Source organism: Phoca vitulina, unplaced genomic scaffold, assembly GCF_004348235.1.
Source record: "Phoca vitulina isolate PV1807 unplaced genomic scaffold, GSC_HSeal_1.0 scaffold40, whole genome shotgun sequence".
Lineage (NCBI taxonomy): Eukaryota > Metazoa > Chordata > Mammalia > Carnivora > Phocidae > Phoca > Phoca vitulina.
The window spans coordinates 956,350-972,475 of NW_022589743.1; the positions used below are offsets into that span (position 1 = coordinate 956,350).

Genomic DNA, 16,126 nt, shown 5'->3' on the forward strand with positions numbered 1-16,126 from the left:
ATCGCGCTTGGAGGCCCAGCATGCCTCCTTCTGCACCGTTCTCCGGCCCAGACGCACCTCGAATACGTACCAGGGGAACACATAGATACCTCTCTGTCCTGCTCCGAGTCCGAGAGGCAGGAAGAGTTTCTGACTGCGGGCCTTATCTGCCTCCAGCCCGGCCAGAACGTGGCTTATCTGAACGCCGGAGAGGTGGGGCCCCTAGCTCTACCCAGCTTTCCAGTTCTTTCAGTTCCCTTCCCAGGGCTTCCTGAGACACGGTGGCCGTCACCTGTGCAGGGATCTTACAGAGGGGATTCTCACGGCCGCCATTCCTGGTGAGCAGCTGAGGTGAGTGGCCCCTGGGATGGGCCTGTGGGTCCTGGGCATTGCCTTTCTGGGCACCCAGAAGAATTCCCAGGCTGGGAGTGAGCTGAGAGCTGGTCACCATGATGGGTGAGTAGGTGCCTGGGCCAGCCAGAAGGGACTTAGGGAAGGTGGCCAGAGGTAGGTAGGATGGGGAGGCGGAGCCCAGACAGCCTGTGAGGGGAGTCCTGGCCCCAGGAGGAAAGCAGAGGCGCCTGAAGAAAGGGAAACAGATCTCAAGAGGAAGGAGTTGCAGAGGGAAGGAAGGGGAGAGAAAGAGAAGGATTTGGCAGGACACCTGGGTGGCTCAGTCAGTTAAGCATCTGACTCTTGATTTTGGCTCAGGTCATGATCTCGGGGTTGTGAGACTGAACCCTGCATCAGCCTCCACACTCACTGGGGAGTCTGCTTGAGATTCCCTCTCTCCCTCTGCCTCTCTCTCAAATAAATAAATAAATCTTAAAAAAAAAAAAAAAAAAAGAAGGATTTGGAGGTAAGAGCACCTGAAGGGTCCAGTGTGGTGGGGACAAAGAGCTCCTGCTGAGTAGAAACAGGGAAGGACCAGCTGTATGTGTCCGGTTGCACTGGTAATGGGCCTATGGAGGGTCCCGCATGGGGAGCTAGAGAGGTACAGGGGCCAATAGTAGACCAGGAGTGGGTGAAGGGGAGAGTGGGTGGGGGAGATGCCCCAGGTGGGCTTTTGGGATTCATTTTATTTTACCCAGAGTAAAGGAACCCTTCAGAGGCTGACCAGTAACTGAAGAGACAGGACCTGGGGATGGGGGGGGGGCGGCTACACAGGGCACCCGCCCCCAAGCCACTCTTACACTCCATCCTTTGTCTCTTGTTTCCTTCTGAGGCCGACTTACCACTATCTCATTGGGAAACGGTTGGTAAGAACACCCATCCCACTGACTTGCAGAATACAGCAAGGGAGGGAAGCCCAGGAGTCAGAGCCAAGGGAAGAAGTAATCATTGGGGTTGGCAATGTGAGGTATGGCACCCCTTCCTGGGTCCTCTGTTCATCAACACTGGTGGGGCTCTAGCTGGAAGATGGTGAGCCTGCCTTCCTACCCCTCAGGCCCCTCTGAGCAAAGGGGCAACTCGGCTGTGGGGGATGCAGAAAATAGGTCTCGCTCTCCTTTCCATTTGGGGTAATCACTGTTCCATCTTTCCTCCAGAAGTGTTCTCTAAAGGACAGAGGAGAATCTAACATTTGTGATGGTCACCCTCCTTAGTGTGTAGTGACCACCTCTCCGTCTAGAAACAGGGAAGGCAAATAATTCCAAGTCCTGATTGTTCTAGAACTTTTGGGTCTTCATTGAGCCCAGGCTGCCAAAGGTAGATTTAAAAACCTGAACCAATATCCCCCTCCCCCAAACTGATATTAGCTTCTTTTTCTCCAGTTGGTCCAGGCACAATGTGGAGCATATTTGAGGAAATCACAAGAGTTGTGGTCCAAGAGATGGATGCTGGAGGGGATATGATTGCTGTCAGAAGCATCCTTGACGCTGACAGATTTCACTGCTGCTCTCTGGTGAGGGGGAGGAGAAATTTCTGGGGGCACCAGTACCACAGGACAGACCTCACCCTGGAGGACATACTGGAGAGAGGGAAGGGCAAAGGGCTGTTTGATAAGCTGGGTTCTGGGCCCCAAGGTCAGTATGAGGAGTAAGAGATGGCCATGCACATGTCCATACACCTCAGTTTAAGAAATGCACAAAAGATGTTAACTAACTGGAATTAAATAAAAACTTGAAAAAATGCACAAAAGAAATGCACAAGGGGCGCCTGGGTGGCTCAGTCGTTAGGCGTCTGCCTTTGGCTCAGGTCATGATCCCGGGGTCCTGGGATCGAGCCCCGCGTCGGGCTCCCTGCTCAGCGGGAAGCCTGCTTCTTCCTCTCCCACTCCCCCTGCTTGTGTTCCCTCTCTCGCTGTCTCTCTGTCAAATAAATTAATAAAATCTTAAAAAAAAAATGCACAAAAAAATATGCATGGGGAGAAAGGAACTTTCCCCTGTTCCTTTAGTGGAAATTTATTTTTATTGGAAATTATTCCTAAATTGTCTTCCTTTCCCATGTTTTCCCCTTTGTAAATAATTCACTTTTAGGGCACCTGGGTGGCTCAGTTGGTTACGCAACTGCCTTCGGCTCAGGTCATGATCCTGGAGTCCCGGGATCGAGTCCCACATCGGACTCCCTGCTTAGCAGGGAGTCTGCTTCTCCCTCTGACCCTCCCCCATCTTGTGCTCTCTCTCTCTCATTCTCTCTCTCAAATAAATAAATAAAATCTTTAAAAAAAAAAAAATTCACTTTTAAATTAGCTGAGGTCTTCTGGTGTGTTTATATGTTTATCATTTAGATGGATAAATAAACGGAGGCAGTTTGCTTAGTGGTTAAGAAAGGACACAGGCCTTAGAGCCGAGAGCACCTGGTTTCTAAGCCTGGCTCTGCCTTCTACCAGCTGGGTGACCCCTGGACAAGTTGCTTTCTCCCTCTAAGTCTGTTTCCTCATCTGTCAAATTGAGAAGACTTGCAAAAATCAAATGAGACAAATTAGGTAAATCATTTATCACAGTGGCTGTGCAGAAAGAGCATGCAGTCATAGTTCAGCCCCATCCTTCTGCTGCTGGTTGTTACCCCTCCTATTCCCCGGAGGTCATGACGAGTAGGTGACCAGGGCTCCCTAAGGACTTGCAGGATTTATAGAGGAGTCTGTTCCATTCCCCTGCCTCCCAACTCAGTTTTTTTGGATTTCAGAAGCCCCAGGGTAAGTGCTGTTGAACCCTCACTGGGAGACTTACTTCAATGTCTCACACCTGAGGGTGAGGACTTTTCCGGCTCACACATCTCTGCTGCAGCCCCTCTGGATCTCACCAAGAGATGGAAAAGAATCTGAAGAGCACCACTGCACAGTTTCAGAGCACCTGCCATTTGCCAGGCACTGCCGTTACGTCACCAAGAGCAGGGCCCAGATTACTCGGAGGCGGTGGGCCTTTCCACAAGTGGAGTTTCGTTAAGAAAGCGAGGGGCTTCAGGCAAACTTCAAGGTTATCATTTTTCAAAGACTCTGAGTTAATTCTCTGAGAAGCAAATTGCCAAGAGGCAATTTACTAAAAGCTGGTTCTCAAAAAAAAACACACAAAAAAACCAAAAAACCAAAAAACAGTTTGCTAAATGACCAGTTCATTGAAAACAGAAAAAAAAAACTTTAAACTAGGATTCGGATGTTTTGCCATGACTCTCCATGGACAGGGGAGAGCGTTAAGTACGGAAAAAAATCAACTAAGTCAGTTAACTTCCTTTAAGGGAAAGTCTTGTCTGTTTGCATAAAAAATTCAGAGGCAGAGGTGAAACCAAACTTAAAAAAAAAAAAATCCTTACAAATGAAAGATTATTTTTTTAACTATATGGTGCTGATGGTATGGTTAAAGTGTGCATAGGTTTTGTTTTGTTTTGTTTTCCCGTTAACTAAAGTCCACATACTTCACTCTGGTTATCTTGGTTCTTACCTAATATCCTTTTTCTGTTCCAAGATCTCATCCACGATACCACGTTACCCTTAGTTATCTTATCTCCTGAGGCTTCTCTTGGCTCTGACAGTTCCTCAGGCTTTCCTTATTTTTGATGACCTTGACAGTTTTCGGGAGGACTGGTTAGGGATATTGTAGGATGCTTGTCTACTGGAATTTGCTTGATTTTTTTTTTTAAAGATTTTATTTATTCATTTGACAGAGAGACACAGCGAGAGCAGGAACACAAGCAGGGGGAGTGGGAAAGGGAGAAGCAGGCTTCCCGCAGAGCAGGGAGCCCGATGTGGGGCTCGATCTCAGGACCTTGGGATCATGACCTGAGCCGAAGGCAGACGCTTAACGACTGAGCCACCCAGGCGCCCTTGCTTGATGTTTTTTTCTCACAGCTAGACGGAGGCAATGGGTTTTGGGGAGGGAGACCATGGAGGTAAAGTGCCATTCGCACTGCGTCATAGCAAGGGGATGTGCTATCAACATGACTGATCACTGTTGGTGTTGACCTTGGTCACCTGGCTGACGTGGTGTTTATCTAAAGTTTCTCTCCTGTAAAGTTAGCCTTTTTCCCTGTTTTTGTGCGTAACGTTTCATTTCTCTTTCCTCTTGGACAAGGTACATGCAGACTGGTACATTGCTCAAGAAACAAATGGGCCTGGACGTTAGAGTCACACACATAGGACTGATTTGAGGCACTGTTTCCAGTTCTGTCACGTTTCCACCAGTTCCAAAATGCATGTTTCTATGGAGATCCAGCCCTACCCCCCACCCCCCCACCTAGCAGTAGAAGCTCTTCCTCCTCTGTACGTTCGCATCTGGGCGGTCTGAGAGAAAGCGGTCTGAGAGAAAGCGCTAGGCCTGGTAAGCCAGGCCCTTATGGAAGGGCCTCATCCGTCTGGGCAGAGTCCGCACGGATGGGTGACTTTCCAGAATTGCTTGACTTCATACCTGCACGGGTTCGTACAAATGCCAGAGACTAGACTCTGCTTAGTTCCTATTGCCCAACTCCTAATTCTTTCGCTTTACTTTTCCTTGTCTCATTTCAGCCTCTTAAATAGTTAAATAGGACTGGCTCACATTTATTGAGCTTTTAGTATGTTTGCAAGGCATTTTGCTAATGAGTGCTTAACTGCATTGTTTTATTTAATTTCCTCAAGTTCAGGAAGTAGGTACTATTAGTATTCTCCTTCTATGGATGAAGAAACAGATTCAAAGAGTGAGAGTGACTTATCCAAGGTCATTTGGTAAGAAGGTGGCAGAAGAGGTTCAAACTCGGGATTGTGTGACCCCGTGATGACTCCTGGTGACCACAGTGTTTCCTGGGAGCCACAGCTGGAGGTGGCTCAGAAGGGAAGGGGATTGTGGAGGGGAGCCCAGGGTGGGGCTGCTCCAGGGAGGCTTTTCTGGAGAGAGATCTTTTGGGTCAGCCTCAGCATGACCTTTACCCTTCTCTTTCCAGAAAACTCCAAAGGCTGAGTTCCAAGTTCTGGACATGGTAGACTCAAAGGGAATGTTGACAGTGAAATTGCCCAAAGAAATAACAACTGTAGGGGCCTTCCACAGGTCCCACTAGCAGAGAGTCAAGATATTGGAGCCCCGGATACCCCAACAATATCTGGATTCTCTCGAGCACCGGGAGGCTGGAGTTGGGCAGTGTGGGGAGGAAGAGGGGGAGCGCCCATTTGGAGCACCGAGGGCATCTGAGGTGGAGGTGTCCTGGCCGGTGCAGACCCTCACACCCTACTCCCAACCCTCCCTGAGCCCGCTCCTCACTCAAGCCTGCCGTCCTCTTCCCCCTTCAGGAAGCCTTCTCATTCTTCCTGGATCAGCCTCCAGGAAACCTTCAGACACCCCAACTCACTCGCATCCTGCTAGCCTCCAGGGTGATTGATTCCTCCAACTTGGACCAAAACCTGCTGGTTTCAAGAGGCCACTCTCCTTTGTTCTCCTCCTGAGTTGCCCAGATCTGCGCTTTGGGCAGGGCACTCCGCCTGTGGTAAGCCATGCCGCCTCCCTCGGTGGAGTACGGACAGCTGGCGGCCGGGCGGGACTGGCTTTACTAACCGCTGTGTTTATCCCCAGCGGGCAGTAGGCGCTCAGTAAGACAGCCGAAATGAAGTGCAATGAAATCAAAGCACCCCTGCACAGAACGGTTCCTGCACAGAAAGTGCCACCACCCCACCCCCGAGCGCCACAGAGGTTCTGATGGCCCTGGGCATGGTGCTTCCAAGGGACTTACAGGGACATCACCAGCCTTCCCCCTCAGCAGGGATTTTGTTGTTGGTGTGGGTGTTTTCTTTCCCTGCTGAAGTTGTCGGAAACTGTGGAGCAGCTCAAGGGAGGAGACTCAACCTTGCTCCAGGGCTAGCCCTCCTTGAGTGCGGTGATGCCTTTTGTTTTCCTTTTTTAATTAAAAAAGTGAAAGACGTACACTGAAATTTTACTGGTCCTTTGAACTACCCCTCCCTACCATAGTGTTGCTGGGGAGGGGTTTTTGGAGTTTTTCTGAGGGAGCTCAGTTTTTTCTAGAATGCCTGTTGTTTCTAGAATGAGGCTCTGTGGTGTGTGTATAAAGAATTGGGGGGAGGTTATTAGGTAGAGGGAGTTTAGCAGAGGCAAGGATGTAGGTCTTCCTTGAGGGTCTTTTGGTTGCAAATTTGGATGAAGTTCCATCAAGCTATTTTTATATCCTTATGGAATCAAAGATGTCTTCTGGAGCCCAAGGCTGTAGACAGTGTGGCCGGGTCCCAGGGACCAATGTGAGGAATTGGAGCCCCATCTCAGAGAAGTGGGTGTTATGACCTGGGAAAATGCATGTCTCAGTGCCATGGGAAGGGCCCATGCTTTGGACTCATACAGACTAGGGTTTGAATTCCAACTCTACACTTACTAGCTGTGTGACCCTGGACCATTCACAACCTGTCTCTAGGCCTCAATTTCCTCATGAGAAATGGGTGCAGTTCCGCCTACATCACAGAATTGTGGTGAGGGGGCAGCGACACGAGGTGGGCAGTACCTCATGGTGCTGGCACACTATAATCTCCCAGAGATGCTACTGAGTTCCCTTCCCACTTCCCACCCCCATGGGGACACTGAACTATGTTGGGGTGCCATGTGCCTTGGTTTTCCAGCCTCAGAGACCCTCCATCTCAAATAGAAACTAGCTGAAGGAGAGAGAGAAATGTCACTGGTAGGTGGGGCTCCTGGGATCCTGAGCTCTAATCCCCCCCTCTGCTCCCTCCAGGAAGCTGAGGAGAAGACTCCCCACTGTGTTGCAATCAATCCGGAGCATGAGAGCAGACCTGTATCTGGTGACAGAGATTCTGGAGACGGCAAGGAAGGGAACCGTGAGAAGTGAACGGCTGTGTACGTTGTGGAGCTGGGTGAACCAAGGTTAGGACCCTGGGGGGCAGGGCCTGCGAGCAAACCAAGCCTTGACCCACCCATGGTAGGTCAGGGGATGCCAGCCCAGACCCCAGGCTCTTCAGCTCTTCTTCCAGACCTCCCTGAGCAATCTCAGCTGCTCCTGGGCCTTCTTAGGCCTTCTCTTCTCGCTCCAAGAAAGTGTGTGTGGCATTGCTAAGTCCCTCCACTGTTACTCTCATGTGATGCCCTGTTTTCATTTGCTTCTCAGCGTTTCTCACGGTTCATAATTACATGGGGATTTTTTGCTTATTGTCTGCCTCCCTTTCTGAGAGATAGGAAGGCAGGAGCCACAGTGCCTGGAATAAAAAGGTCCTCAATAAACATTTATTGAATCAACAGTGGAAACGACATGAGTTTTGGGGTCAGATGCGGGTTCATATTTCAGCTCTGCTACTGTGTACACTGTAAAAGTGGCTTACCTACTGATCTTTTTTTTTTTTTTTTAAGATTTTATTTATTTGACAGAGTGAGAGAGAGCACGCGCCTGCGTGCATGAGCACATGAGCAGGGGGAGGGGCAGAGGGAAAGGGAGGAGCAGACTCCCCGCCGAGCAGGGGGCCCAACTGCGGGGGAGCCCAGGACCCTGGGATCATGACCTGAGCCAAAGTCAGATGCTCATCCCATTGAGCCACCCAGGCGCCCCTACTGATCTGTTTTGAGTCTCAGTTCTCTCATGTGTAAAACAGGGATTGTTTGGGAGATCTAGCAAGATAACCACGCAAAGCACCTAGGGATTAATCAATATGCGCTCTTTTCTCCTAACACCAAAGGTGAGTGACCAACCTCCTAAAGGGGGTCCTGGGCTATCAAGTAAAGCAGCTCATCTTCCCCAGCCTGGGAAGAATGAGTAAGCAAGGCCTGGTGGGGGCAGGGGAGGTGGGGGGAGGTTCAGCTAGGCTCTGTGTCAGCCTGAAGGGTCCCTGGTGAGCTTGAAGGTAGGGGGAAGTTCCAGGGAAGGGGGAGGGCTCAGGGCTGGGTAGGAGGACTGAGGCTGCTTGCTCAGACACCCAGGATTTGCCCCACCATGACACAAATCCTTCCCTAGCTAGAGGTGTTAAGGCCTATCTCTTTCTGAGTTTGTTTTCATTTTTTGTTTTGGTGAGGGGCAGAGTGTAAGGATTGGGGAGAGACATGAAAGAGGAACTTACAGAGACAGAGAAAGAACTTGTCTTTCTGAGAACTGGTTCTCTCTCTCCCTCTCTCTCTGGCACTAGTTTAGATAATTTGTTTCTTGGGCAACACAAAAGCCTTTCCAGAAGGTGAGTGGCTTCTAGGCCTTCTGTTCATCCTTCTAGAATGGGCAAGGATACTGTTTTTTAAAAGAGCATAACAAATGGCCCAGAATTATAGGGTTCTTAGGGTTGAGAATGGAATAGGCTGCACCCGGGGGTGGGAATCGTGGTGTGGGCAGGAAAAAAACCCTTGTTGGCTGGGTAAGTCGAGTTCTTTTTTTTTTTTTTTAAGATTTTTATTTATTTATTTGAGAGAGAGAGAGAGAAAGAACACGAACAGGGGGAGTAGCAGAGGGAGAGGGAGAAACAGACTCTGTACTGAGCACAGAGCCTGACGTGGGGCTCGATCCCAGGACCTCGAGATCATGACCTGAGCCAAAGGCAGCTGCTTAACCGACTGAGCCACCCAGGCGCCCCAAGGGTAAGTCGAACTCTTAATTGCTGTCTCTACAGGGAAGTCCTTGAGTTTAGAGGATTTCAGAAACATGAAGGAGAAGGAGCAGGACATGGTGAGAGGCCTGTAGAATCTGACTGAGAAGGAACAAAAAGATGTGCTAAGCTGCCTCAGAGGGCAGTTGCCACTCTCTGCTAAAGTGGGACTGGTGCTCATCTCCCCCATTTCCTGGCCCTAGGTGTTTGAGGTCCTGATCTCTGGGTCTAGACTCATCTAGAAATGGAGGGTCTAGTGGGTCTTCTCATAAGTAGCCTTTTCAATGCTGCTGGGTTCTTGGTAAAGGCACATACAGAATCCATTCTGGATGTCCTGGATGCTTTGATTAGTGAGGAGGGATGTGGCTGGATGCTGGTGTGGAGGAATTGCGGAGCAGAGGGTCTATGGGGATTCAAATCCTAGGAGGAAGGGGGCATACATTGCCTTTTACATTTTGTGCATGATAGACCTTCACCTTTTAGAACCTGGCCATTTTCCCTAGGCCGGGGATTAGGGGATGCCTCCTCTACCTCCTGGCACAGTCTGGCCTCCTGCAGGCTAAGAGGGAAGCAGGCGCCATAGCAAGAGCCCATTTGGGATAACTCATCTATCATTGCCAGGGACCCTCTGGAACCTCCTTCTGATGCTTGTCCCAGGTCTGATGAGACACTGAAGCCCCGTCCCACTGTGTGCTTCTCCTCTCTGCCAGCCACCCTCTTCACCCTCTTTTTTGCCTCCAGAGCGTCTGAGGAGCAGCACCTTGTGGCTGAGGCCCTAGAGAAGGGGACCCTGCCTCTGTTGAAGGACCAGGTAAGACAGCCTGGGCTGAGGGCCAGGGTCAGAGTAGAAGTGAATGGCCGTGCTCTCAAGGGACTCAGAAGTCCCAGGGTACAGTTCTTCCTACTTCATAGCTCTCTGTCAGCTCACATCCATTCAGCTGGCCTGTGGCAATTCCCTGGAACACTTGGTTTCCAAGACAACTTGGGGTGGGCTTTTTAGACTCTGTTGCTAGCCTATGGGCGGGGGGGTGAGGGTGGGGGGAGCTGTTAGTCCAGGATGGCAGTGCCAACACTGATTAGCAGTGCCTGTCACTATGTTGAGAGAGTATAAGGCTTTCCAGGATCTGCAGGAAAAAGTGCCATAATGGATTACTACATCTGCTACCACCCAGGATTAAGAAGTGTGGCCAAGTATTTGCCATTTCTGGTATGTTTCCTTGTTCCTAGCTTTACAGTCTGGTGTGTTTCTTTCCAGGTGGATCTGTCCTGGAGCAGAACTGGAGTGAGCAGCCCCATGATGTGGGCTGGGACCCCGACGCATGACTTCTCTGTGCCCTCTTATGTTGCTCTCTCCCTCCTGCTGCAGCTGGGTGAGAAGCCGACCTCAGTGCCTTCCTAACTGTATGTTAGCCCTTGAACCATTCTCCCCACAAGCCTCTGGGTGCTCCCCTCTCAGGCCATCCCTGACCCCCAGCCCCGCCCCCCGCTCCGTCACCAGAACAGTGTCTTTATAACAAACAGCCAACTGTTTTTCAATACATCACTTCCCCTACATGATAATGTCCAAAAATCAGCCTGGATTGTATGCATGGGCTTCTGACTAAAAGTGGCAGATTGGTCATATTAATTTTCTCTCCCTCTTGAAACCTCACTAAATAAAGTAAAACAATAGAAAAGATGTAAACCCACAATGATAAAGAGAACAGGGCAGCAGATAAGAGATTCTAACACATCTTTGGAAACTAGAAGGTAATTAAAGGCATTCAAGCCGGGAGGTGTGGGCCTGAGGGGAGTGGGGAGTGTGGGAGGAGACTGCTGTTCTCTCATCATGAACCTTTTCTCTTTAATATTTTTTAAGACAAGGTAATTAAAAGGAAAAGAAATACATGCTTGTTGTAAAGTATTTCAAATATTTCTCAAATTCAAAGGTGATCTCCCCTTCTTCCTCTAATATAACCACTGTTAACATTTTGGGGCTACGTTAACAGTCTTCCTGTGAAGCAGTGTCTAAAATGGTAATTTAAACATGAAGCTAGGATGATATAACAAATTTGATTTCTGTCTTTGGTACTCGAGTTGTTTTTTCTTTTAGATTGGTAAAAATATTATATGCAACAGGAATTCTCATAAATGCTGTTGGGAGTGAACTGCTTTAGAAAATTGTTTGACGGTATCTACTAAATCTAAACACATGCCTATGAGCCAGCCACTCCACTTCCTAGGCACATACCCAAGAGAAAGGAGTGCATGTCTCCACCAAAAGACACGAATATACAAAAACATGAGCATAAGAGCCCCAAGCTGAACGCTAGTCAAATGTCCAATAACTTTAGGATGGATACATATATTGTGGCATATTTATGCAAGAAAAGAGAACCAATTACTGCTACACATAACAATATGGATGACTTTCACAGACACAGTGCTAAGCAGATAAATCCAGACACAAAAGAACATATTTATGTTTGAGTCCTCTGAGAGGCAGGTGCCAAAATAGAATTGGATGTGCAAAAGTCTTAGTAAGGGAAGAGCCTTAGTAAGGGAAGAGCCTTAGCAGGAATGGCAAGGCTTCAATGCAGGTCTAAAACCTATGAAAGGAGAGAAGGAGGGAAGGATTGAGTAGGAAGAGTCTCAGACTGCAGGGCACTTCTGAGAGTCTCTTTGCTCAGACCTGAACAGGTGGTCTACTGGAGGAGTCCCCATCAGGCAGGATTGGCCAGGCTCTAATATCCACTCCCACGCTCAGCCTTTGGCTAGAAGCAGCCCAGGAAAGCTTGATCTCAGGAGGGAGATCTACAAGGCAGCAGGTAGAGGCTCTTCGTCAACTGTGCTTCCTGCACCAGGTTCTCTTAAAGAAAATCCTCCATGACCACCACAATACTGTGTGATTCCATTATATGAGGCTCAAGAGCAGGGAAAACTAAGCAATGGTGGTAGAACTCAAAATAGTGGTTATCTTAGTGTTTGAATAGTCTTAACTGAGAAGAGGCATAAGGGAATCTTCTGGGGTTCTGGAAATATATAAAGATTGATTGTGCTAACATTTAAATCAGTATACTTCACTATATTATATATCAGTAAAAAAAAAGTTAAAGAAAGTACATAGTGTATAATTCCGGTAAATGAAGTGAAAACCAAGCAAAACTAAATGATAGTGGTACAAGTCAGAATAGCGGGGGCAGTACTGGCTTGGAAGGGTCAGCAGGGAATCTTCTGGGGAATTGGAAATACTTTTTATCTTGATCGGGATAGTGGTTATGTGGATGTTTACATGTATACAAATTTAATAAGCCATACATTTAAGATCTGGGCACTTTAAGTTTGTTTTTAACTTCATGTTACTGTGAGGTTTTTTTTTAACCTCAGTAAAAGTTTTAATTTAAAAACATTGCATACACATGAAAACATACTTGAACAAAACAGAAGAATATAAAAAATTAAACAAAAATTTCCTCTCAAGGGGCGCCTGGGTGGCTCAGTCGTTAAGCGTCTGCCTTCGGCTCAGGTCATGATCCCAAGGTCCTGGGATCGAGCCCCGCATCGGGCTCCCTGCTCAGCGGGAAGCCTGCTTCTCCCTCTCCCACTCCCCCTGCTTGTGTTCCCTCTCTCGCTGTGTCTCTCTGTCAAATAAATAAATAAATCTTTAAAAAACAAATTTTCCTCTCAGATCCCTTTACCCTATAACATAGTCTCACTTTCTTTAGACAGTCACTAAACTTTAGTTCTTGTTATTATTTAGTTTTAGTTTTTGTTATTATTACAACTAAAAATGATATTCTTATATTTGTTCTTGAGTTATTAATTTTAGATTTTTAGATAGTATTTATTGACGTCCCAGTACTAAGGAAGAATACTGTGAAGAACAGACATTGAACAAGAAGTACAAACTAGGAAGAATGTTATTTAAAAAATACAGGGTACTTATGAAAGTGTTTAGTGAAAGATAACAGGGTGGTCCCCTCTTACCTCTGACATTGTCCCCTTCCCTCTTCCTTAAATTCGGATTCCAGCCACACCAAACTATTGGCCTTTTATTTGAACATCTACTTGTACAATGACATGCTTGCCTGCTTATTTATTTATTTATTTATTTATTTTTATTTTGGGGGGAACATTTTAAGTTATTTATTTATTTAAGTAATCTCTATACCCAATGTGGGGCTTAAACTCATGACCCCGAGATCAAGAGTTGCATGCTCTTCCGACTTAGCCAGCCAGGCGTCCCTACCCTTCCCCACCTTATCCATCCTTTAAGCTACAGTTCAAATATCTCTTCTTCAGTAGTCATCCCAGTTACCCAAAGAATTGGGTTACTTCTTCTGTATGGCCCATAACACATTAAATACATCTCTACTATGGCACTCATCATATTGTACTGAAATTATTAGTACATATGTCTGTTTCACTGATGTGAAAGTTTCTGGAGAACAGGGTTGAAATCTAACTTTTCTTTGCTAGGGCGCTGTAAACAACTGTTTTCTTCAGAAGTACCTTTGAGTTGGTGGAAGATTTGGGAGACAGATCCAGAATTTCATGAGGCTGGCTTAACTTCAGAACTACCAGTTGCCACTAGGAAATTTTGTTCTGTCCTCTCAGAGTCTCAACAAGGGACTACTTGTCTAAGGGAGATTACACTGACTCAGAAACTTGAGGTTCATATTTAATCTACGGATTTCCCTTATCTCACATTCCTGATTCCAATGTGAAATTCAATACATTAACTGCATATGTCTGTAAGGAATTTCCTGTTTCAGCAGCTGAAACTGTGATAGAGATGGCTTTGAAATGGGGGCAGTTGAGATAGTCATTATTTGAGCTTGGAGAGATGTGGGAGATTCCACTTACTCATTCTTCAGAACTCTTAGCTCAAGCAATACCCACTTCTGATAGTTTCTATATCTCTCCAGGCTGAGTTAGAGACTTCTAAACACACTGTGCTTACCCTTTTGGGGAAGGAAACCCTTTTGGAGAAATGCTAGTTAAGCTAGCTGGAGGTAGATATGATCCTATGGAGTTGGATGTCTCGGATAAAGGGGAAAACTACTTTGTAGGAAACAGATCAAGGAATTTATTGATTTTGCTCCTAAGATGGAGGAGAGGGACAGTGAAAGGAGAAAGAATGGAGGGAGAGAAGCACAAGCAAGATAGATAGAGGCTGAAACTATGTGAGGTAGTAAAAACTTCTAGATATGAGATAGGTGGAGAACATTCAAGAATGGTGATACCAAACTTGTTTCTGGAGAACAGGGTTTAAATCCAGTAAACTAGATTATTTGCTCTAGCTCTCCCATAGAAAATAATTTAAAATGCTGGTTAAGATAATTTTTTTTTTTAAGTTTTATTTATTTAAGTAATCTCTACACCCACCATGGGGTTCAAACTCATGACCCCAAGATCAGAGTTGCATGCTCTTCTGCCTGAGCCAGCCAGGTGCCCCTGGATAAGATCATTTAAAACCATTCATAAAAATCATCAAATTGCTGACAAGAAGCTCAAGCCAAAATATAAGGAAAAGGGAGACCCAGGGAGATAAGTGAAGTGTCAGAACACTAATGCAATTTTGCCCCACATGAAGGAGACTGAGATTTGCAAATCCAGGCAAGCTGGGGCTTCAGTTTGGCCAGCTTTGTGGATTGATGAATCCAGAAGTCAAGGCCAAGGACCCACTCAGGTGGGGAATCTCATTAAAGGAGATCTTTCCCATATTAAACTGGAATCTCAAAAGGCTACATCACTGAGGTAAAAGTGAATCATCAGGAAACCCATACTCTTGCCTCACCTGCAGGGGATATAGAGAAGACTCTTGGTACTGAGTGAAGAGGAGGTTAAAAAAAGAAAGAAAAAATTTCTGAAATATTATGGCCATAGACCTGTGTTTTCAGAGAACTCAGCCTGGATTTGCATCATCTGGGTATTTCAGAGAATCTCAAATTGCAAACTTAGTTTGCGAGGGTCCAGGATTGGTTGTGTCCCTAGATGTCAGTCAGAATTAAACACAAGTCTTTTCTGGAAGAAGTCATCTTCATTTCCACAAATAACTTTTTAAAGAAAATGAGTGGTAAAAAATATCAAAGCATATAAAGAAATGACAAGAATAAGCAGAAACAACAAACAGCAGAAAGAGAATATCATTATTGGAATTATTAGACTAGATTATAAACATATGCTCATTACATTTAAAGAAATTTGAAAATGAGCTTGATAATACCAATGGCAAGAAGAAACTATTAAAAAGTCACCTATCATATTTGAAAAGAACCAAATATAACTTTTAGAAATGAGAAATTTGATCCTACATTAAAAACATAATAGGTAAAAGAATATATTGGATGTAACTGAGGAGAGAGTGAAATTGAAATCGGAAAATAATACTCAAAATATAGAGAGACAAAAGATGGAAAATATGGAGTGAGGTCAAAAGACATGGAGGATAGCATGATAGGTATTAAATATGTTTATGGGGCGCCTGGGTGGCTCAGTCAGTTAAGCGTCTGCCTTCAGCTCAGGTCATGATCCCAGGGTCCTGGGATCAAGCCCCGCATCAGGCTCCCTGCTCAGCAGAAAGCCTGCTTCTCCCTCTCCCACTCCCCCTGCTTGTGTTCCCTCTCTCGCTGTGTCTCTCTCTGTCAAATAAATAAATAAAATCTTAAAAAAATATATGTTTAATCAGAATTCCAAAAGAAGAGGAAAATGAGATTATGGCAAAGACAATATTTGAAGAGATAATGATTAAGAATTTTGCAGAGCTAATCAAAGATACCAAGCCACAGATTCAAGAAGCTCAATGAATAACAGCAGGATCCATAAAAAGAAATCCACATCTAGACTAATCATAGTAAAATTGCAGAACAGCAGCAAAGATAAAATGTTAAAAACAGCCAGAGAAAAAGATTGCTTACCTTCAAAGGAGTTATAGTTTAACTAAAACGGACTTTAATGGAATTCATTTGATGATGAAATTTTATCTGTGTTGAAATAACTGCCAACCTGAAATTTTATACTTAGCAAAAACTATCTTTTTAGAATGAAGGTAAATAGGGGCGCCTGGGTGGCTCAGTCAGTTAGTGTCTGCCTTCAGCTTGGGTTATGATCCCAGGGTCCTGGGATCGAGCCCTGTGTGGGGCTCCCTGCTCTGCAGGAAGCCTGCTTCTCCCTCTCCCACTCCCC

At 46.2% G+C, this 16,126-nt stretch overlaps 1 protein-coding gene across 1 annotated transcript; it reads left to right on the forward strand.

The window, feature by feature from the left end:
* Positions 1 to 10,358, forward strand: GSDMB (gasdermin B). The gene is given in 11 exon segments (XM_032429237.1): positions 1 to 330; positions 1,752 to 2,007; positions 5,340 to 5,511; positions 7,121 to 7,255; positions 8,091 to 8,145; positions 8,984 to 9,123; positions 9,163 to 9,186; positions 9,189 to 9,309; positions 9,703 to 9,774; positions 10,218 to 10,297; positions 10,299 to 10,358. Coding segments are annotated over 10 exon segments (1,101 nt in total). The 5' UTR covers positions 1 to 330; positions 1,752 to 1,765.
* Positions 10,359 to 16,126: the final 5,768 nt, after the last annotated feature.